The sequence below is a fragment of the Cetorhinus maximus genome, chromosome 1 (genome assembly GCF_964194155.1).
Source record: "Cetorhinus maximus chromosome 1, sCetMax3.hap1.1, whole genome shotgun sequence".
Classification (NCBI taxonomy): domain Eukaryota; kingdom Metazoa; phylum Chordata; class Chondrichthyes; order Lamniformes; family Cetorhinidae; genus Cetorhinus; species Cetorhinus maximus.
Window position 1 is genome coordinate 80864369 of NC_135879.1, and position 24290 is coordinate 80888658.

At 43.9% G+C, this 24290-nt stretch overlaps 1 protein-coding gene across 6 annotated transcripts in view; it reads left to right on the forward strand.

Annotated features, from left to right (window-relative positions):
• Positions 1 to 24290, forward strand: part of LOC144681248 (ankyrin-2-like) — an 866008-nt gene that overhangs the window by 554037 nt on the left and 287681 nt on the right. For all 6 annotated transcript variants that reach the window (XM_078542889.1, XM_078542897.1, XM_078542890.1 and 3 more), the window contains one exon: positions 9301 to 9399. In XM_078542889.1, coding sequence (XP_078399015.1) covers positions 9301 to 9399 — 99 coding nt within the window. The remainder of the gene's footprint in view (positions 1 to 9300; positions 9400 to 24290) is intronic.

Sequence of the window (24290 nt, forward strand, 5' to 3'; positions counted from 1 at the left end):
TACTCAAGTCCTCTCGCAATGAAGGCCAACATACCATTTGCCTTCTTAACTGCTTGCTGTCACCTGCATGATTGCTTTCAGTGATTGGTGTACAAGGACAACCAGGCCCTTTTGTATATCAACATTTCCTAATCTATCACCATTTAAATAATACTCTGCCATTCTGTTTTTCCTACTGAAGTGGATAACTTCACACTTATCCACATTATACTGCATCTGCCTTGTATTTGCCCACTCACTCAACCTGTCTAAATCACCTTGACACCTCTTAATACCCTCCTCATTGCTCACATTCCCACCAAGTTTTGTGTTGTCAGCAAACTTGGAAATGTTACATTTGGTTCCCTCATCCACATCATTGATATATATGGTGAATAGCTGGGGCCCAAGCACTGATACCTGTGGTTCTCCACTAGTCACTGTCTGCCACTCCGCTTCTTCTTTATTCTTACCCTCTGCTTCCTGTCTCCTAACCAATTCTCAATCCATGCCAATATATTACCCTCAAATCCATGTACTTTAATTTTACACACTAACCTCTTATGTGGGACTTTATCAAAAGCTTTCTGAAAATCAAAATACATCGTGCCCACTTGTTCTCCCTTATCTATTTTGCTAGTTATGTCCTCAAAAAAAACTCCGGTAGGTTTGTCAAACATGATTTCCCTTTCAATTACTCTATGCTGACATTGTCTAATCCCATTGATATTTTCTATGTCCTGTTATCACACCCTTTATAATAGACTCTAGCATTTTCCCATCACTGATGTTAGGATAACCAATCTGTTTTCTCCCTCCCTCCTTTTTTAAATAGTGGGGTTACATCTGCCGGGACTGTTCCAGAACCTACAGAATTTTAGAAAATGATAACCAACGCATCCACTATTTCCATGGCCACTTCTTTTAGTGCCCTGGGATGTAGATTAACGGGCCTGGGGATTTATCGGCTTTCAGTCCCATTAATTTCTCCAGCACTATTGTTTAAGTAATACTAATTTCCTTCAATTCTTCCTTCTCACGCGATCTTCGGTTCCATAGTATTTCTGGGAAGTTATTTGTGTCCTCCTCCATAAAGACAAAACTAAAGTAATTGTTTAATTGCTCTGCCATTTCCTTGTCCTCTATTATAAATTCTCCCATTTTAGACTGTAAGGGACCTACATTTGTCTTCACAAATTTTTTTTCTTTTTACATACTTAAAGAAGCTTTACAGTCCACTTTTATGTTCCTTGCAAGTTTACTCTCATACTCTATTTTTCCCCTCTTAATCAATCTCTTGGTCTTCCTTTGCTGAATTCTAAACTGCTCCCAATCCTCAGGCTTGCTTCTTTTTCTAGCAACTTTATGTGACTTCTCTTTGGATCTAATACTATCTTTAAGTTCTTTTGTTAACCATGGTTGGGCTGCTCTTTCTGTTGTATTTTTACGCATGTATGACTGCTAGGCCAATGTTGCACCTGGAAAATGGAAGATTGTTCACACAATATTTACCCTTGTAGAGTTGCTGTTAATATGTAATAAAGTGCATCACTGGGTGTTGAGCTTCTATGTTTGACAAGCATAGTGAATTATGGTGCTTATCATCCAATATTAACTTCATTTGCGAAAATACATCTCCTCTGGAACTGGGACCTCATTTGGTGAGACCTATTTTTGATTTTGATAATTCAAAATTTCAGTGGCCCAAAAAGAACCTTTACAAAAGATGCTTTTTAACATCAGACCTATAATGCTATTTTATCTTAATCTTCTTAATTGCACAAGTAGCAATTTATTTAATGTTGCCGTGGGTCACTGAGGGAATTCATTTGTATGCATTGCATGCCCTCAGGCTTTAGTATTGCGTGAAATGATGTTTCAATTTTATTCTTTTTCAAAACATTGTCCATCTGTTACTCTTTAACTAAAGACATTAGGCTGTGATTGCTCTGTTATATTGCTTCAATGAAACATCTCTTGGGTTTTCTTGCTATTGTTATTCCATGGGAGACATGCATCTAGCATGTTTAGTTATTATTATTTAATAGACATGAAAAGGGACAAGGCATTAATGAAAAATATTTGACAAAGGTGTTTTTGTTTGGTGATAGAGAATAGTCATTTGTGTCGCAATAATATTACAAACAGAAGAAGTGATGAACTTTTGATACAATTTAAGTTGTGTTTATTTTCTAATAAAAGATTAGTCAAACACTTTTAACTAAAGATGATACCTCCTTAACCGTTACTGAAAAAAACATTCAGTTCTCCTTTGTATTTTAATGAATTTGATTTACCTTACATATCTCTAAGGTTGGAAATGTCATTACACAAGTCACCACAGTGGAAAAAAATATTGAAGTTGTGGGAATGCAGAAGAGGACAAGTAGGATGACAGAGGCGATGGATTGATTGGATTAGATAAATTGTGGATGTTCTCACTGGAAAACATAAGGTTGAGAGGTGATGGGATTGCTGTTTATAGAATTCTAAATGGTCTAGATACTGTAGACCATAACAGGCTGTTTCACATTGTGCAAAACAATAGAACCAGAGGACACTCTACTAAAATGGGGGTAAATTCAAAACCAGCCTTTGGAAACAATGGCCGAAATTTTTTCACTAATTAAGTAGTCCCACTACTGGAACCAAAAGTGGGAGCTGACTCAGCATGTGGGGTGGTGGGCCCCTGAGCAGCAAATTACTGGCGGCAACCAATTTAGAGGCTTCCTTCTGGATCACCCCTCCAATTGAGGACAGTAGCCTGCCTCCCAGAAATGCTGGACCAATCAAAGGGCCAGTAGCTCGGTAGTGCAACCAATATAGGTGACCCTGCTCAGGCTACAGGTAGATGGGGAAGGTGCCTCCATGCTGAGATACCCTCGAACACAGGCCCCAGTGATTGTGGCACTCTCATCTTCTCTACCTCCCCAGCCCTTCTGCCAGAGCCCACATCTGCTGCACATGTGCGAGTGACCATGGTTGACCATGCAGAGAGGCTGCAGTCTGAAGTTGATGCCCAGTGGGCACCTGCACAGTGAGGCCAGCCAACATACTGCTCATTGCCATATAGACCAAGAAGTGAGCATCCTGCCTCCACCTCCTCTGAGGCAACGTGGGGAGAAAAGGGCGCCGTCTCGTCTAGAGCACTTATGGGTTCATCATGGTTACAATCGTCACATCTTATTTATCATACTTGAGCACTTTTTGAATATAATTACTTTCACTTCTACATGAGTCGGTGTGTATTTGTATACTAAAGAGCTCAAAAAGAATGATCAAAATATGAAGGTGCTTCTTACCAGTAATAATGAGGGCAGTAAACTGAGGTCCATCTCAATGTGTCCTCAACAGGAGCAAGGATTTGGGCTGATTGATGAGCCATAGGAGAGTTTCCGCTTTCTCTGCTGTATTACATAAGACTCCAGAGGGCAAAGGCTCAAGCACTGAAATACTTCTTGTATCTTTCATTTTGCATTTAAGTATGCCTTTAAGGGAGGCTCAGTGATCAGATTCCACAACCAGATGCTGGCCATCAACTGCATCTCAAGCATGAGAGCTGGTTGCAAAACATTCATCCGTTCTGTAGGCTTGCCCTTTTGCCTCGGTGTGGGCATCGTAGCTCGGTAGGTCATGTATCGTCCAGATAATATTGGTTATTTGCTGTCCCCACTACAGTGGCTACATTGGATTTCCAGGTGTCACAGACTGTGATTTGTGCAGTTTGTAGAGGTATATATGGAAGCCAGGAATGATGCATTTGGTGCCCAGTTCTTAAACAGAGCCATTGGCTGGAATGGATGTTGCGTAAGTTCTTTCAGGAAGCTGCAAGGGCACAGTTGTGTCATCATCATGCACAAAGCGCCATATCTGCATGTATGATACAACATGCACTCGTATCAGTGCATACAGGGTTTAAGTCTTAAGCCGTGTCCATCTCTGCATTATGGGCATGGTTTGATTATGGGGACAAGCTGGCGGCTCATTTACAGTTAATGGCCTTCATGTGAAGAGGACAGGTTGTGATGGCCTTATTACCATGCGTGCTTTCAAATATGGTGAGGTCCGTGTTTATGATGGAGAGGTTCGCAGTCATATGAATGTGACTGAGTCAAACTCTATTTGCTCCCTTGTAGGGGTTGGGCAGTCCCTTGAGTAATTGTGGAGTCAGTTTACAAGAATCTTTATGTGGAAGTATGTCACCAGGTACTGGCTGATGGCAAGTGTTATATAGGTGGACCTCATGAAAATCTGTTTTGAGCAAGGACCCGTCTGGCAATGAACCACTCCTGCATGGTGTCAGCCCTGGCTACATGGCCATCACTCCCTGCTGCTCTGCCATTGGCGGGCTCCTCATCTTCATCCATTTTAGAATCAGTAGAATGTGCAGGAGCTTCCTCCTCCTCTTCTTCCTCCTCAGAGGTAGCAGCTCTGCCCGTGGCTTAGGGGAAGGATGTACCAGCCATGGCTAACTAACAATCTTAAAGGTAGTATCAAATTCAAAGAAAAAGCATACAATTCTGTGAAGATTAGTGGCAGGTTAGAAGATTGGCCAGAATATAAACAACAGCAAAGAATGGCTAAAAAATAATGGGCAGAATTTTCTGCCTACCAGGCGGGCGGACCCGACCCAATCTCCAGCAGGTGGGGAGCCGATCCCCGCTGGAGAAGCGGGCTCCGCCGCCATTTTACGTGGGCGGGCCAATTAAGGCCCACCCTGCGTGACATCTGGCGGGAAGCGCTATGCGCTCCCTGTGTGGGCAGGAGGGGGGATTCCCCAAAAGCAAGAGTGCGCTCTTTCGCGCATGCGCACGAAAGAGCGCACATCTCCCTGAGGGAAAGTGTAGCCTCAGGGAGATCGATTACACTTGTAAAGATATGAAAAATAGAAAAAAAAATTCCTTAACATGTCCCCCTCATGTGACAATGTCACATGAGATGGGACATGTTCATAATTTACATAACAAGTTTATTAAACTTTTTAAAACCCTGCATGAAACCTCATCCTGCCGGTGGATGAGGTTTCATGTTTTTTCTAGTTACCGCCGGGGCTCCTGGCCTGCCCACCAACCTTAAGGTTGGACGGGCAGGTCCTTTAATTGTATAATTGCTCCTGTCAATGGCCTCAATTGGCCATTGACAGGTCGGCAGGCCCGCAGCTGATTTTGCTGTGCCCCCGCCTTCCTGAAAATTTAAATGGACCGGGATGACGTCGGGGTTTCCACCCAACATCATCCCGCGTCATTTTACGCGTCAGCAAGCGGGCCTCGCCCTCTGCTCATTGACGGCAAAATTCTGCCCAATGAGGAGGGAGAAATTAGAGTACAAGAGAAAGCTAGCTAGAATTATAAAGACAGATAGTAAGAGTTTCTACAGATATTTAAAAAGGAAAAGAGTAAGTAAAGTTGGTCCTTTACAGAGTGAATCCAGGGAATTAATAATGGAAAATAAAGAAGTGGCAGATGAAGTGAACAGATATTTTCCATCTGTCTTCACTATGGAGAATACAAATAACATCCTAGAAATAAGTATGCATCAAAAGGTGAAAAGGAGTGAGGAACTTAAAGCAATTACAGTCACCAAGGAAAGAGTGTTGAGAAAATTATTAGAACTAAATGCTGACAAGTCCTGTGGTCCTAATGGATTTCATCCTAGGGTCTTATAAGAAGTGGTTGCTGAGATAGTAGATGCATTGGTCTTAATTTTCCAAAATTCCCTAGATTCTGGAAAGGTCTCATCAGATTGTAAAATAGCAAATGTAACTCCTGTATTCAAGGTAGGAGGGAGACAGAAAGCAGGCGGGTTAGCTGAACATCTGTCATAGGAAAAATGCTGGAATTATTAAGGAGGTAATAGAGGGGCACTTAGAAAGTCTCAATGCAATCAGGCAGAGTAAACATGGTTTTGTGAAAGGGAAATCATGTTTGACTAATTTATTGGAGATCTTTGAGGAAGTAACGAGCAACATGGATAAAGGGATGTGGCTGTGCTGTACTTCGATTTGCAGAAGGCACTTGGCAAGATGCCATGTCAAAGTTTACTACACAAAATAAGAGCTCATGGTGTAGGGGATAACATATTAGCATGGATAGAGGATTGCTTAGCTAACAGGAAACAGAGTAAGCACAAACGGGTCATTTTCGGGTTGGTAAGATGTAACGAGTGGAGTGCCGCCTCAATTAGTGCTAAGGCCTCAACTATTTACAATTGATATTAATGACTTGGATGAAGTGACTGAATGCATGGTTGTTAAATTTGTTGATGACACAAAGATAGGTGGGAAAGTAAGTTGTAAAGAGGAGATAAGGAATCTGCAAATTGATATAGATAGATTAAGTGATTGGGCAAACCTTTGACAGATGGAGTATAATGTGGGAAAATGTGAACCTGTCCACTTTGGCAGGAAGAATAGAAAAGCAGTATATTATTTAAATGGGGAGAGATTGCAGAACTCAAAGGTACAGAGGGATCTGAGTGTCCTGGTACATGAATCACTAAAAGTTAGTAGCAGGTACAGCAAGTGGTTGGGAAGGCAAATGGAATGTTGTTGTGTATTGCAAGGGGAATGGAATATAAAAGTAGGGACGTTTTTCTACAGTTGTATAGGGTATTGGTGAGACCAGACCTAGCGTACTGTATATAGTTTTGGTCTTGGTCTCAATTGTATTTCCTTCAAACTGTTGACAGACACCCAGATATAAGAACATCATATTTACTAAGGCAAATACATCACATATGTTATGGGTGCCAATTCATTCTGCTGCGAGACTGAGTTTTGGAAATATTAAAAGCTATTTATCAGCAAATCAGAACTTAAAGTTTAAAAAACCTGATTATGATCTCCCAGTTAGAGATCATTCTTCATATGTCAATATAGAGTGCAAATACAACCCCCACACTGTTCCATTAAAAAAAATTGGCATTTACACGTACACCTCCAGGCATCTGACGCCCCACTTCAGACTGAATGGATGGTGGCTCACTGTATTGATAGATGATAAAAAGTAAAATACTCCAAGTGCTGGAAACACAGGGCTTAAGTTTTAGCTCCTGATGGGGGTGGGTATGGATGCAGGTGGACATAGAATTTCATGCCACCAGCTGGTGTGCCAGATTCTTGGCTCCATCCCACCCCTGGACAATTTTCCCAGAAGTGGGATGAGCGGGTGGCAGGGTGCATGGATTTAAAAATGTTGAGGAGAGGGCCCCTTTCACTTATCTGCCATGGCACCCTGCTGATGCTTTCAAACTAAAGTGCCACCTATTGGCTCCCCATGTTCGCGACTTCACCCTTAATTGGCTGGCAAGCTCGCCCTCTGGCCATTAGTCGTGGAAAAACACAGATGGGTGTGATTGTTTCCCACACGGGTTTCTGATCCCCAGTGGAGTCTAACGGGAGGGTCCTGAAGCCCCTGGGAAAACCCTGCCGACAGATTTCAAGCTTCATGTCAAAAACCTTTCATTAGAACACCTCTGTCCATTTACACTGCAAAATTTTGAAGTTAGTCAACCCAAACTTGACATAATTTCAATTCGACAAAATCTTAGTACTTGCAAATGAACACAAAATAGTCAAATTTTGCTTACAGCTTTTGAACTTGGTTAAACCTTCATCCCAGTGTAAATGAGCATGCACACACAAAAACCTGTTGGTTATTGCTACATACTGATGGGACAATGTAATATTATCATTAATTTTAATATCCTAATAATTTTAATATTCATTTTATGATTAGTGTTATAATAATGCCTGATTTAATTGTACTAAAAAGATTCTTGAGATTCTGCCTCTCAATATAAGCAGATGGTAACATCTACAAAATTCGCCCTTTAATAAACATATTAAAAAATTATGTTTGAAAACAGCTCAGCTAGTCTATGACTGTGTCTAATGACTTCTCCCACTTTGATAACTGCAGGTGATATCATCATTGATCATCTTGTTGCAACATCTACAGTTTTTTTTCAGTACTGAATGGAGTGCCAACTCAGCAAAATAATGTGCTGTTCCATTTTTTCTGGTTACTAGTTATTGCCACCCCTCCAAAAGAATTGTTCTTTGTTGAATCACTACAACAAAATATGTCACATATTTAATGTCAGATTTAGAGTGTGTATTTCTAGTGTTGTGACCATTCTAAAGGCCCAATTCACCAACATAGAGAACCTAAGGGATTTGAAAATTTGTCTGATGCGTATTTCAGAAATCACAGATTTCATGAATTGATTTGCATAAAATCCAGTCTTGCTTTAGAGGTCTGTGGAGGCTCAATCATTGAGTATGTTCAAGACTGAGATTGATAGATTTCTACGTATTAAAAACAATACAGAGATACGGGGATACTGCAGGAAAATGGTGTTGAAGTAGAAGATCTGCCATGATCTCATTGAATGATGGAGTGGGATTGAAGGGCTGGATGGCCTACTCCTGCTCCTATTACTTATGTTCTTACGTTAGATAACAGCAATCAACTCCAGCAACTTATTGGCAAACAGAGATGCATTTTAATATTCTGCTTGGGGATCACCACATTTAAATAGATCAGTTCCTCAGATTAGATGTGATGGTTCCACAAGGAAGAAGTTAACTTTTGTGTTATGCTATGAGAGGCACTATTTCCATAGATTGAAACGTTCCATTTTTTTGAAGTAGTTGTACTAGTACAATTTACAACTGTCTGATTTTCAGGAGGGAAAACCATCTAACCAGCTGCAGAATAGGCTAACTACAGTGGACTTCAGAAAAAGCGTAATAGGGATAATATGACATTGCAGAGTGTTAGAGAGCCAACATTTTGTTCCCTCAGTTCATTGGATTTCAAGGTTTTTTTACTTTCACAATCCATGTGAGGCCATGATTTCTGTTCTGTTTCTGTGACTGGGATATGCATTTCTCTATGTGTTGTACCCAAGGGATTCTAGGCACTTTCCTACAAAAGAGGAAAGGTCAGATAAAAAATCATTCTAAACTCTAGACATACTGCCCCGAGATCATTGGCAAAAGATTGGCCTGTCAGCCAGACATCTTGGCCTAGATTTTCAGGTCAGCAAGCTTTATAATAACACTGGCATTATAACCAAATTAAAAAATCTGAGCTAGTGAGCAAAGACCAATCAAAAAGGAGGGGACAAGATTTTTCAAGACTGTACAAGAGAAATGATGTCTGTCTCTGAAAACTGTTCATGCTATGTGGTTTGTGTCAATCAACAATAAAGCTGAGATATTTAGGCAGGAGTTTTGGTATATGTCTTGCATTTCTTGTGGGTTGTTGCTTAATTCTAAATGTGCTAACTTATGCCACTTTTAAAATTTTATTTTAGAATGGTTTCACTCCGCTCTATATGGCTGCCCAAGAAAATCACATTGAAGTTGTGAGGCTCCTGCTGGAGATTGGAGCTAACCAGAGCACAGCCACTGAGGTAGGTTACTCTACGCTGATGATCCGTTCAATTAGCACTTATAGAATAAGCAACGGCCAATTTTTTAGACTGTGTTACGAATATTAACATTGAAATGTTGGAAGCATTTTCTCCTGGTCATTCATGGCTTTTATAAGTGACAGTTCACCAAACCTCAAATCTGATGTGACCAGAATTTTCTGCCCAAATAATGATGAGGCTAATGGTGCTTACTGTTATTTATGCACAAATGTTACAAGAACTTCAGGTGAGGGGTTGTTTAGTGCAGGTCTCCCAAAATTGCTTCCCAAGTTGTGATATTCCACCATTAGCTTCATGAAGATGACATCTCACTGTCTGCCTCACCATTGAAGTGCATTGAATGGAAAGTTGCTGCATTTACACAGTAGTTACAAACTAAAATCATTCTTTTAACAATGTGATGTTCTAATTCCTGCCAATCAACCTCTCTGGCACTGAAAATTAACCACTATAAACAAGGAATTTCATTCCTCATTTTTTTTTATTAGAGATTTTAAAATTGTAAAATTAAAAAATAAATGTGTTTTTCTGTTCTGCATTCTTACACTCTTCTTCCAGTCTTTCTCTCTACTTAGCTTTCTGTTGGTGATTTGACCCTGAATTTGCCCACTCTAATTTACACTTACCTTCAGTTCTTGCACTGTTTATTTCAAAACCCTTCAATCAATCTGATTGATTAAGGAGATACACAGTTGCTTGCCACTGTTCAGTCAGGTCCCTGATACCCAGTTTCTCTCACTGTGACATGATTAGCTTGTACTTTCAGCAACTTGCCACATAAAAAACTTAAAAAGCTAAACATACAAGGGCAAATCTAATTAATGCCAGACATTTTAGACGCCCTCCAATGGCAAACTATGTCCATTAATTTGTGTTAACACAAACTGGTAGTAGAGGAGTGTCTAGTTAAAGATCATTAATTTGCATATGTCGCAATTAATTTAATCCCAGTTCATCTGAACAATCTTTTGTTAACTTGAAGTTAAATTGCAAATTTTTGTCTTTCCCGCCACATCTACCAAATGTCTGTACACCAAACTAAGATAGAAAGGACAGTTTTGCTGTTGGTTAAGGAGTCGAGGATGAAAAATTAAAAATAAGATACAGTGCTTGAGGTCTTTGTGCATTAGTTCAATATAGAATAGCATCATAGAATGGCCGCAGCACAGAAAAAGACTATTTGGCCCATTGAGCCCTTGCTGGCATTCTGCAAGAACCACTTAGCAACACTCAATTCATCACCCTGCCCCACCCCACTCCACCCCACCCCACCCCTTTCCCTGTAGCCCTGCAGAATTTTCCATTCTGGAGCTTATCCAATCTCCTTTTGAAAGCTACAATTGAATCTGCTCCCCACCACCCTTTCAGGCAGTGCATTGCAGATTTTAACCAATTGCTGTGTAAAAAAGATTTTCCTCATAAGGCTTTTAGTTCTTTTATCAATCATTTGAATCCACATCCTCTCATTCTTGGCCCTTCTGTCAATTGGAACAGTTTCTCCCAATCTCCTCTGTCTAGGCCTGTCATAATTTTGAATACCTCTATCAACCATCTCTTCTCCAAGGAGAACAACTCCAGCATCTCCACTCTATCCCGGTAATTGAAGTTCCTCACCCCTGGAGAAATTCTTGTAAATCTTTTCTGCATAGTCTCTATCTTATAAATATTTTATAAATGAATATCTCTATTTCACTTCCATGACAACAGTTACTGCACTCCTAGGTAAGGCTTGTGTTGAAGTGCTTTGAGATGTCTCTGAGACACATGGTAAATACATGTTTGCCTTATTTTGGTAGTGAAAGATGACTAAAAATGAAAATAGGAAAAAATTCTGATTTTCCTATCATTTATTTGCCTGCTATTTCTAAAGCCTGACTTGTTGAGGAATGAGTTCTATTATTTTGCATAAACCAGCACCTAAATGTGAACCCTTGGGCTACGAAATCCAATGAGTCTTGTTAAATGAACTAAATCATTTAATGTAAATTTCAGTTTAGAGTATTAGTCATTCATATGACAAATTGACAGTGCTTCCCCGAATGTGACTTGCGGTAGGTCCCCATGGACCACAACTATTTAATTCCATTTTCATATAGCAAGATGGAGGAGTTTATGGTGCTGTGGGCATGCTGTAGTCTAAGAGCTAAGTCTTTAACTTATACTTAGTGCAATTGCTCTAATATGCAAATATTAGAAATAAACACCAATCGCGCAGTAATTAACGAATTAACTAAAGAAAAACAAAAGGACTCTTTTTGCAAACAAATTTCCCTTCTTCCATTACCTAAATGCAAGCTTGACTGAGTCAATTGATGGGAGGAAGGGCAGAGATTTTGATGTGCACCATAAATGGAAGAAAATGTAGCTGGTTCCTTTATAGGACAACCCACCTGTTTTCCTGGGGCAGAATTTTTCCTTTGGCAGGTGGGGGCGGGTGCAGAGCCGATCATCGCCTGCGATCAGCTCTGTGCCGCCATTTTACGCCGGCGGGCCAATTAAAGCCCGCCCAGTGTCAGGCACGACCAGTAGCGCTCAGCACTACCTGTGCAGGCGGGGGGAGGAGGGCAAGTCGCGGCCAGTGCTCTTCCACACATGCGCACAATCTCCCTGAGGCACGGAGCTGCCTCAGGGAGACTGAAGGGCTTCTGAAATAATGAAATAAAAGGTTCATAAATTTGTTTAAACATGTTCCCTCATGTGACTGTGTCACATGAGATGGGACATGTTTTTATTTATATGAAAATTTTAAAATTTATTTAATAAAATCTTTAGGAAACCTCATCCCGCTCGTGGATGAGGTTTCCTAAAAAACGCAAAGGCCGCTTGGACTTTTTCCCTGCCCGGACAATAACCTTAATGAGATCCTTAATGGCCTTAATAGGCCATTTACATATCAACGGGTGCGGAGCTGGCTCATCGAAACATCGCTACTGAGCGCGATGACGTTGGGGCGCACGCCCGACATCATCGTGCGTCAATTTACACGTTGACATGTCGGGCCTGCACCCGCACGCCGACTGAAAAATTCTGCCCCTAATGTATGAGCTGCTCAGGTGATCCAGTGCACTTGGGCACAGACCGAGGAATATCTCCACTACTCTGTGTAATTTGTCTGTCAAATTTTATGAATGGTGGGGCTAGGGAGGGGGTAGCTGGAAAAGAGACTTGCTAAATTAAATGAGGAATGGGAAACTGGGATTCATTTCAATAGGTCAAAAAAGATTAAAGAGAGATCTGAGGCAGGTGCTCAAAAATACAATAGGTTCTGATATTTTTTTTAAAATACTAGAGGGCATAAATTTAAGGTCATTCCCATCAGAATGAAGGGAGGGATTCAGATAATTTTTTGCACAAAGGGCTGTTAGGACATGGAATGCCTAGCAGAAACTGAGGTGGATGCAAATTCACAATGTTCTTAACAAAGGAAAGCAGATACCTTTTTGAGGGAAAAAGACATTTACAACTGTACGGGGAAAGGGCAGGGAAATGGGACGATGTGAATTGCTGTTTCAGAGAGCCATTGCAGGTGCGATTGGCTCATTGGCTTCCTTGTATGCTGTTAAATTCTGATTCTGTTACAGATACCCATGGGGCTGAGGCCTGCAGGCACCATCTGTACTTGCCCTTAGGTTATAGTGAATCAGTGTGGGTCAGAGTTTCAATATCTCATAGCCAAACATGCTGCAGGCTTCCCATTAATCAGTTAGATAAATGGTAATATCCTCGGCATTAGCTGATTCAGTCAGTCTATGTGTTTTGGTAATCTAAAATAGGAACTTTGTCTGCACAAAGGAGACCTCCTGTTTCTCTTTATTTAGTTAGTTGATTAGTGCATGACTGGTGTTTGGTTCAAACATTTGAACATTAGAGAAATTGCAGTAAGTATAAGTTAAAGACTTAGACCTTAGGCTTCAGCATTAGGGGCCTGAATTTCTGCGGAGGTTCTCACAATTTCCCATCATTGGGAAATCAGCAAAGAAGAAGAAAGAAAGAGAAGTACAGCACAGGAACAGGCCCTTCGGCCCTCCAAGCCTGCGCTGATCACATTGCCCGTCATCTAAAACATTTTGCACTTCCGGGATCCATATCCCTCTATTCCCATCCTATTCATGTATTTGTCAAGCTGCCTCTTAAATACCACTATCGTACCTGCTTCCACCACCACCTCTGGCAGCGAATTCCAGACACTCACTACCCTCTGCGTAAAAAAACTTGCCCCGCACATCACCTTTATAGTTTTCTCCTCTCACCTTAAATCTATGTCCCCTAGTAATTGACTCTTCCACCCTGGGAAAAAACTTCTGACTATCTACTCTGTCCATGCCACTCATCAGTAGTACCATTGGAGAAAGATGTAAGCTACCATGGACTTTCAGGGGCACTGCTTCTTCAGAAGGGCAACAACATACAGATTGTGAACTTTTGAAAGAACATTATGGGCAGAATTAAAAGGGTGGTGGGGTGGGAAGAGCCAGTGGGGAATGCACCACTACCAATACTGGCTGCCCCTCAGCCATTTAACGATCAACAGAAATCCTGCCTCAGAGAGCGGTCAGCCAATTAGTTTGGCTGTCAGTTCTGTGATTCCAACAGTGCCACGTGGAGCAGTGGCCGCTGGGACTACAAGCAGTCCCCAGAGTGTGAGTCCCTGAGTTCTGGACCAGGTAAGTACAGAGGTTTTCATGGTGGGGAGGGAAGGTGAAGTCCAGAGTGGGTGGGGAGGTTGGGGGTGGGGGTAGAGGGGTCTTGATGGAGAGGCCAGAGAGCATGGAACACCCGGGGGTTAGGGTGGGGCAGACCTCGTGGGAGGTGTCACCTGGTGTGGAAAGGGGGCCCTGAAGGGAAGTGTCCTTTTCCCACACAAGGCCGAGCAGAGTAAACTGCCAGGCTTCCCCTGTCCCTCCACCCTGAGCTCCTCTTGCTGGCCTCAAAATTCAGACCAGGTCAGAAGAACCTTGAGGACAGGTCAGGGGCAGGGTTGGGCAGTGGGAAGGCTGCCCAGGTAAATTAACCTGTCTGCAAACCCCACCGAGGAGGGGAAAACCATTAAATTTTGCTCAATGTATATATAAAGTTCAGTTTTCAGGGAAGTTGTAGTGAAAAGGTGAAGGTGAGAAGTGACTCCCCTCCCCATTAAACTCTCAACTTCTTAAAGACTTTTTCTTCAATTCCATGTCCTGTGAGCAGCAAAGTTTAAAAGAATTCAGCATCATTAGGGGAGAGAAATAACTCATGGGAGCTGGTTATTTTTACAACTTGGATGATAACATTAAATTATACATTTATCAACATAAACCAGAAACTCTTCTATTAACTTCACAGTGGCAACAATGCCCTCTTGAGAGCATTCAGTCTTTACTTGTATTTGAAATTCTAGAGAAACATTAAAGGGATTTAAGGCTGGTTGATACAGACCAAATTTTTGCTGTAACCTTTAAAGAAAACTTAGTGAACCACTAGGTTCTAGTGAGGAACTTGCAGTGAATTAATATTATTGTTATTAATATTAGTGATAATATTAAGGGCAGCTTATGGTGTGCTAACTCTTGAATTTTTGATAAGTTTGTACTTTATGGTAAAAATGAGCCTCCTGCACCTTTTCACCAAAGCATTTCTTTAATTCATTTCAGGGAATGGGAGCTACTTTACAAACTTTGTATTTATAAGTCTACCACTTCCTTTTTGCTGACTTGAAAACAATAGATCACTGATTTTGAAAGAAAAGATACAAGGAAATGCTGGTGGATTGTAAGCATCTCCTGTACTGTCCTGGAATTAAAGTAACTGTGGCCATCCCTTCTCATTCTGACTTGCCCTATATTCAAAAAATGAAAAACTGCACCAACCAAATTAAAGACTGCTACAAAAGCAAAATAGTGCAGCGCTAGAAACTTGAAATAAGAACAGTAAGTGCCAAAAACACTCAGCTGGCCAGGCAACATCTGTGGAGGGAGAAACAAAGTGAACATTTCAGGTCCATCACCTTTCACCGGAGCTGGAAAAAGTTAGATATCTAACACGTTGTAAAAGCAGACTTAAGCAGGGGAAGGGGAAAGAAGAGACAAAAATACAAAATTAAAGATCTGTATTAGGATGGAAGGCAGGAGAAATTAAATTACAAAGAGATGATGGTGTAAGGCAAATAAGGGTGGTCATGGAACAATAAATGAAGTAAGGGATGGGCCTAGAGGAGCTGAAAATGATAAAAGCAGAATTATTACCAGCAATTGCTGTATGAAAAAATGGGAGCAGTGGTTATGGTCTGAAATTGTTGAACTCAATGTTGGGCCCGGAGGCCTGTAAAGTGGCTAATTGAACAATGAAGTGTTGCATCCACGAGCTTCTGTTAAGCTTCATTAGAACAATTTAGGAGACTGATGACAGAAAGGTCATAGTCGGAATGAAATGCAGAATTAAAATGATGGTGATAGGGAGCTCGGGGTCACACTTGCTGGCTGAACGGACATGATCTGAAAAGCGATTATCCAATCTGGGTTTGGCCTCTCCAATGAAATGGAAATCACATAGCGAGCAGCAAATATGGTATATTAAGTTAAAAGAAAGTAATAAGAAAGTAAATCATTGTTTTGCCTGAAGGGTGAGTTTGCAGCTCAGGCCTCTGCAGGGATGTAAAAGGATGAGTGTTGCATTTTCTGTGCTTGCTTGTGAAGGTTCTGTGGAAGGGGGTGAGGCTTGTTGGGAGCGATTGAAGAGTGGACCAGGTTTTGTGGAGGGAATGTCCCTTCTGAATGCTGTAAGGGGCAGGGAAGGTGTGTTTGGTGTGGCATCATGCGGAAATAGCGGAGCATAATCCTTTATATATGGTGGCTGGTGGGGTGCAAGTTGAGAACAAGGGGAACTCTATTGTGGTTCTAGGAGGGAGGAGAAAGCGTTAGAGCAGAAGTTTAGGAGATAGAATGGACATGATTGAGGACCCTTTCAGCCACAGTGGAGGAGAAGCCTTGGTTAAGGAAAAGACATATCAGAAGCACTATGGAAGATGGCATCATCAGAACAGATGTGACAGAGATAGAAAAGCTGAAAATAGAATAGAACCCTTTCAGGAAACAGGATGGGAGGAAATATAATCAACATATTTTTGTGGGAATCGGTGGGCTTATAGTCGATATTTGTTGACAGCCTATCTCCAGAAACGTAGTTGGAGATGATAGGAAAGGAGGAGAGGAGTTGAAGTTGGACCATGTTGTTGTGTTTTATGCATCAGAGAAATGCAGAGATGGCACACCACTTTCTTTATATATGCAGTAATTTTATTTACAATGCTTCTGAAATGTCTGCTCTCATGCTTACAGTTTCTAGCTTTGAGTTTAGTTTCCCTTTCTCAGTTACCACACAGGCTTGACTAACAGCACAGAGAACAGTCAACAGATGCACACACTCAAACACCGGACAACTGAATAATACGCATGTAGGGAGGCGGTGGAAATTATAGGAAAAGTTGATGAGATGAGAGGAGGAAGTGGCATTGATTTAGTCATAAATATACCAGAAAAAGAGGGGAGGGAAAGGAACTGAGGAGGACTAAGAAAAAGAATGTTCCATGTATCCCATGATAAAACAGGAAGAAGTAAATAAAGCTAAAGGATAAGCTGTTCAATGTGAGAACGAGTTCAATCGGGCAGAAGAGGGTGGTGGTCAGTAGTGACTAGTAGTGCCCCCATTCAAGGAAGAAAAAAAACGGTAACCCTTAGGCTGGAGGATGGAGGTGGAGCGCAATTGGGCGTCCATGAAAAGGAGATGCTTTTAGCTGGGAAACTGGAAACTGTTAAAATGGTGGATGGCATCATAAATTTGCCAACTGTAAGTGGGAAGATACTGAAGAAGAGGAGAAAAAAAATAAAGTTGAGATAAGGAGAAATAAGTTCCTTAGGTTAAGAACAGACCGAAATAATGGGTCTACCAGGGCAGCTCTGTTTGTGGACCTTGGGAAGGAATACAAGTGGGCTGTGAGGCATTTGGGGACTGAAAGTTTAGACGCTGTGGATGGAAGCTGTCCAGAGGAAATGAGATCAATGACAGTCTGGAAAATAATGACTTGTTGTTCTTTGATGGGACAATGATCTAGGGTAGGTAGGAGGAGGTGTAGGAGAGTTGACATTCAGGCTCCAGAAGATAGAGGCCTGTTCACCAAAAAACAACAGCACCACCCTTGTCAGCACGTTTATTGGTAATGTTGGGGTTGGACCTGAGAGAATAGAGTGGGGTGCAAGTTTAGAAGGGATAGATTAGAGTCAGTGAGCCGAGTGGAAAAATTAAGGTGGTTGATGTTATACTGGCACTTGCCAATGAAAAGATCTGGAGAGGGTAAGAGGCAAGTGGAATGATAATCCTGATGGTGAGAGAAATGTTCCACTGTGCTGAGGGATGACTCCTGGCCAAAGATATGGGCACAGAGGTGACTGAAGAAGAGGTCAACATCATGCACAGCTCAAACTTCATTGTGATGGGGGTGTAAGGGGATGAAATTCAGGCTTTGCTGAGGACTAAAGGTTATGTTCAGTGACCTTTCAGAAGACAAGCTGGTCAACTGACATTTAACTCTTGCCTTTTACTAGTAAAATTATGAGGCCTCATATTCAAAACTTTTCTAAAACTTTGTCAATGATGCTGGCAAGACTTTTTCCAACAAGTTCCTTTATCGTTTTGAACAGATAATGCAGTAATATAATGAGTCCGTATGACTCTTCGTCAGAACCAGTGTTCTGATGAAGAGTCATACGGACTTGAAACATTAACTCTGTCTTCCTCTCCACAGATGCTGGCAGACTGCTGAGTTTTTCCAGCAATTTTCGTTCTTGTTTCAGATTTCCAGCATCCTGCAGTATTTTGCTTTTATATTTATGTAGTAATATATATTGATTTGAAGCAGTTGGTTACTGCAGAATGCTAATTTACCTCATGACAGATGGGAGAGACCCGTAGGTGATGAGGACTTCTTCATGAATGGGACGAAAACTGTATTCCAGAGCTACATGCTGAGATGTCTATTTTTATCACAAGTTCCAAAACAATATATACAATTTCTTAGCCCCAGGTTAGCTGGTATTGTTCAGAGTTCTCTCTTATCAGGTATTGTCTTCCTGTCCTTTAAACCTACAGCCACTAGCCCTACCCTCAAGAAAAACAACCCTGGACCCCACAGTCCTTGGCAGCAAGGTTATGAATAGTCTGGTCCAACTTCAGGCTGTTGCCAGGGAGAGGGATGGAGTCGGTAGCTAGGGAGTGGAGTTTGGAACAGGGACTAAAGACAATGGGGGCGGAATTGTCCCAAATTTGCACTAAGTGCGGTAGTGGGCCGGTAAAATGACGTTTTACCTGCTGGCCACAATGGCAGCTTTACATGCCGTATTATCCCATACATGCTGCATTAATTATGCATTCCTGGGAAACACGACATTTCCCAGGCAGGCGGGCTCTCATTTGCCTGCCACGCCATCACCTCGCTGCTTCATCACGCTGGGTGCCATACTTAAAGTGCAGCCATGCACATGCCTCTCAGCGCTTCCAGCACATGACTGCTGTAAAGAAGACATGGCTCTGAAAGGCAAAAAGACTGCAGCCCCCAGGTTCAATGACGCGTCCCTTGAACGCAGTGGAGACTCGCTGTGATGGCCTCTACCCCTGCTCCGGCCGCAGGATGGGCAGCAACCTCACTAATCTGGCTTGGGAGGTGGTGGCAGTGATGGTCAGCGCCAATGCCCTGCAAAATAGGACAGCCACCCACTGCCACATGAGGATGAATGATCTCCCCATTCCGCCAGGGTAAGTCACTCTTCTCATCACTCTCAACTCACACACTCATGAACCCATCACACATCCACAGGGCCCTCACTCACTGCCAGTGCAAGGGACATCAACATTCACTCTCTCACACTCACCGTCGTTGTTCTCATCCCGTCCAGGGAACCACTCACCACCCACACAGGCCAGGCATACTTATCATCTGGCCTGGTAGGTGTGCTGCTTACACTCTCTCCATCTCTATACATGCAGGACAAGCTGGCACACAACAAGAGGGAGAGGTCACTAACTGGTGGAGGAATGCCTGAAATCAAGGTTTGAAGGAATTTGAAAACAGAGTCATCCAGCTGGCCGTCAAGGACCAGGACTGTTCCTATGCTGACGGTGAGGTCGACGGTACTCTACCGAGTGAGGATCCAGCAGTGCAACATGCATCAGACAACCATGCTGTAAGTGATGTGTCCTTTTCACAAGCCACTGCCATGCACTAATCACCTCTCCTTGCTTTCACAGGCACATATGGGAAACAGCTGAGGGGGTCCATGACCCAGGGACTCCAGTCAAGCCCCAAAAAAAATCTCTGAAGAGGAATCTGAAGGCACCCTCCTTGAACTGCCACAGCGCTCACCCTCACCCTCCACCAGCGTGGAGACACACACCTCAGTGGGACTTAGTTTTAGAGTAGCTGAGCACATCACACTTTCTGATCCATAGCAGGTGGCAGCAGGGACTTCCCAGGTTTCTGGCACTCGGGGGACTGCCGGAGGCCAGAAATTTGCTGAGCCCGAATCAGATGATGAGTCTCTAGACTCGGTCAGGATTCAGTTGCTGAAGCTGTAAAGGCAAGCTTGGGAACATCAGGAAGGGAACTCCTCAGATTCCAAGGCACGATGGAGGAGTCCGTCCACCTTGGGCTGAGGTGATAGCACCAACATGCTAATGCAGCGAGGTCAACACTGGTAGGATGGTGGCCGCCATGGAGACCTTGGTCCAGGACGTCACTCCTGCACTGCTGTGTGGGCTGAACTCCATCGCTGATGCCATAGTTGGCCTCCAACACTGTGCATGTGAGAGGGGTGTGGGGCAGCTCGATCTCACTCCAGCTACCCCTTCACCTCAAGGAGTCAGACAGGGGCCCTTGGGCACCCATAGTTCAGCAGGTGCACACTACGAGGCCATCCAACCAGGTGACTCCAAAAGTGTCCAGCCCATCCGAATCCCCTCTTCCTGTGACCCCCAGCAGCTCCAGCTGCACAGCTCGAGGAGGGTACCACTGCCACACAGCAGGACACTGAAAGCAGTCCAGGGCTCTCCAGGTCTCGGTCCTCCAGAGGATGCCCATCAAGGTCATCACAGATAGGGTGTAGCAGTCAGCAGGCTGCCTCCACCTCCACTGTGGATGTCTGGGGAGCACCAAGATGTAGTGGCAGGGTTAGGAAGGTTAAAAAGATGTAGTTGGACAGCCTGGGCATGGGTATTAATCACTTGTACATAATGTTCACTATTGCCAATAAACTCCCAGAAATTTCTGCCTGCCTATGGCTCCTTGTTCTGATGAACAGTGTTCATGTCACTCAGATGTGAAACCTTTCTTCACAAGATAAAGGCAGGTTCTAAGTCTTCAGACCTCAGTGATGGTCCAGCTTCACACTCCCTGGAAATATTACTGATGCCTGCCCCGTGATGGTGCTGGTCATTGCTGCCAGAATGTAGTGGGCAGGCGTCACAGAGTTCCGTCATTCTCTCTGTGTGCTCTCAGCACCTTTAAAGTGGGGCTGGCTCCCATCTTGTTAGCATATGTGACCAGTGATGCTGTGGTCCTGAAGGGGTCAGGTGCTGAAGGCTGACAAAGGATCAGGTGCTTCTAAAGTTTCATTGCTATGTCTCTATGATATGACCCTGATCACACAGCGCAAGTGAGCTGCCCTCGACCAAACAGGAATCAGACATTCTCAGAGGCTATGTGAAGATCTATGGAGTGTCCTCACTGCATGTCATCATCATCCTCCTGCAATTGAACGACTATTAGGGCCTCCACTGCATCTCCATGACAGGAGCATTCTCACAGAGGGTATGTGCGCGGCCATATGCCAGACTGGAGTCAAAAGTTCACAAATGCAATGTGAGGATCTTATGGTTTCTCCTCACTGCATGTCGTCATCATCCTCCACAAACCTAGCAGCTATGAGGACCTCCAGAGTGCGCCTGCCTCGTCTAGCCAGTGTGTGTGTCTCATCGCTGTCATTGTCGCCTTCGAGGACCTTCTCATCCGCAACACTGTTGATATCCTGCTCATCGGAGGAGACCTCCTGCTTCTGCATTTCCCCCTCAGCCAGCTCCTCTCCCTGTTGCAGCACCAGGCTGTAAAGGGTACAACAGGTGATGGCGATGTGTGACACACTCTGTGGATTATATTGCAGGGTTCCACCAGACTGGTCTAGGCACCAGAGTCTCATTTTCAGCATCCCAATGGTTTGCTCCACCAAGTTGCGAGTTGCAGCATGAGCCTCATTATACCTTCATTCTGCTGCAGTCTGAGGCCGCTGCAGGGGTGTCATCAGCCACATCCTCTGCAGATAGTCCTTGTTCCCAATAAGCCTTCCCTGCACCCTCTGTGGACCCTGAAAGAATTCAGGGATTTGTGTCTGACCGAGAATGTAGGAGTCATGCACACTTCCTGGAAACCGTGCACAGACCTGCAGGATGCAATTGTGGTGGTCGCACACAAGCTGCACATTCAACGAATGGAATCCTTTGTGGTTGACATAGTTGACCACGTGTTGCGACAGAGATCTGCACGCTTTGTGAGTGCAGTCGATGGCACCCTGCACCTGTGGAAACCCAAGATCTGGGCAAATCCAATTGCTCTTGCATCCTGGCACTCCTGGCGAAATGCACAAAGTTGTGTGCCCTTGCAAAGATGACATCCGTGAGTCAATGGATGCATTTCTGGGTGGAGGCTTATGACGTCCCACAGAGATCACCTGTGGAGTCCCGAAAGGAGCCATTTGTGTAGAAATTAAGCACCATGGTCACTTTCATGGCAGTGGATGCCCTCCATGTCTATGTGGTGCCAAGTCCTGCAGTAGCTGGCAGATGTGACCAACCAGTTCCCTAGTCATGCATAGTCTTTGGCGATACTGGTTCTTGGCCATCTGCAGGAATGAAAGGCGGCATCTGTAGAGCCTGGGTCTAGCTAGGCACTGACCAGTGATGGCTTACTGTGGATTTTTGGTGGCGTGTGCAGGAGCACCAGCCTTCCCTTCTTCCTGAAGGTGCTGCTCCTCTGTCTGCACAACCAGACGCCTCAGTTGCTCTCTTCTCCATCGTCTTTGCTCTCTGTACACCATGAGGCATACAGCTAGTTCACCAGGCTCCATGATCCTGATGTACTCCTCCTGCAGGATGGAAGAGAGAGATGCGTGGGTTAACATGGGTGTATTAAGAACCTCTCGTGGTTAATTTTGAAGGCCCATCAACGCATCCTGGAGAGCGCTGGCCACCATTTGAGTGGCCAGAGATTAGTGCACTGCATGGCTGTCCGAAACCTCACCTTCCTCTGCCCCACTCCACCTGACCGATTGGCAGCAGCTTTGCCCACCGGACTGCGTGCTGTGCTCTCAGCTCAGGTGCAGGCATTCTCCAAACCCGCACTGCAAAGCTGCACTGTTAGCTTAAACCAAGGGGGACACTGGTCCAAATGGGATGCTGACATTGCAAGGGGCTGTGAGCGCCTCCTCCAGTGACTGCTTCACGGCCAGCTTTAGCAAGGAGATTGTATAACATGCGCAGTCATCCAACTGTTCTACAGTCCACTAAAACGCTCATTAGTTTGCAGTCTGTGCCACAGGGGTGAAAAGCTCTGGACCACTTGGTGGTACTTTCATGCCTCTACGTTGCTTGAGTGGAAAGATAAACTAGAGGCCCAACTCCAATCATATCACTGTGGCTGCACCTGAACTGTCTCAGCTGCAGAGGAATGGTCACTTTATACAAGTAAGCATGCCAAGTGGGCGGACAATCCAGCAAGGGGGGGATCAGTTCGTCGGGCTAGCTTTTTAATGATATGCGGTTGTATTACAATGAGGTTCCTGACATCTGATGGCGGGCTGCGTTTCCCACCATCGACGGGTTGAGCAGACGATCGCAAATTGGTTTCACGATTTTTGGCCTTCTCGCCATATTGTCCGCTCATGCCACCGAACACACCCAGTGCCAGTGGGCACGGATGATTCCACTATGGTTGAATTTTACCATAGGTTTTGGGACTTGAAAGTCCAGCTAAAAAGTGAGTCTTGAGCGCACACTTGCCAGCAGTGGGACTGGCTTGGTGATTTTAGCACATGTGGCCCCTAGTTTGCCGCCTGTGGGCCCACCATCCAGGTAAGGGTGGCAGGCTGGCTCCTGATACTGCCAGCTCAATCAGAGAGCCCCCATTTCTGGTCCCCCAGGCTGCTGCAGGCAGGCTGCCTCAAGAAGCTGACAGCTTCCCCATGTGGTTGGCTCCACCGTCATTGACAAAATCCCAACAGCTATGTAAAATGGCCCCTAGCTGAGGCTTTAATTCTTTAAATTGCCAGCCCACCTCTATGGAGCAGGCAGCTGATTCTCTGCGCAGCCCACTGCTGAGAGCCATCCCGACAACTCCCCAAAGCTGCAGACAGGTCAAGGACGAGGAGGGATAGATTACCTTTGATACAGTCACATTTTCAAACTCCCTCTCCATTCCAAAGTCCTTGAGTGTGTTGTCCCTTCCAAATCCATGCCTACCTTTCCCAGTCAGGTTTCCACCCCTGCCACAGTATTGAAACAGCTCTTAATAAATCATAAATGACATCCTACATGGCTGAAAACAATGCTATGGGAGCCAATCACCCTTCTTGGGGTGAGGTTTAATCGCCAGCCACTTCCAAGGGAGGTGGAATTGTGAGGGTGGGGTTTGAAGGAAGAAAGCAGTGGGCCAATGGTTTATTCCCTGACTGTTTTGCAGGCTCGATGGAGTCAGTACTAGAGCCTTGAAGCTCATTCACCTGAGGACATGTTCACCGAACCATGGGAAGAAAAAATATATATATGAGTGCATGTTTTGGGCCATTGGAACTGATCCC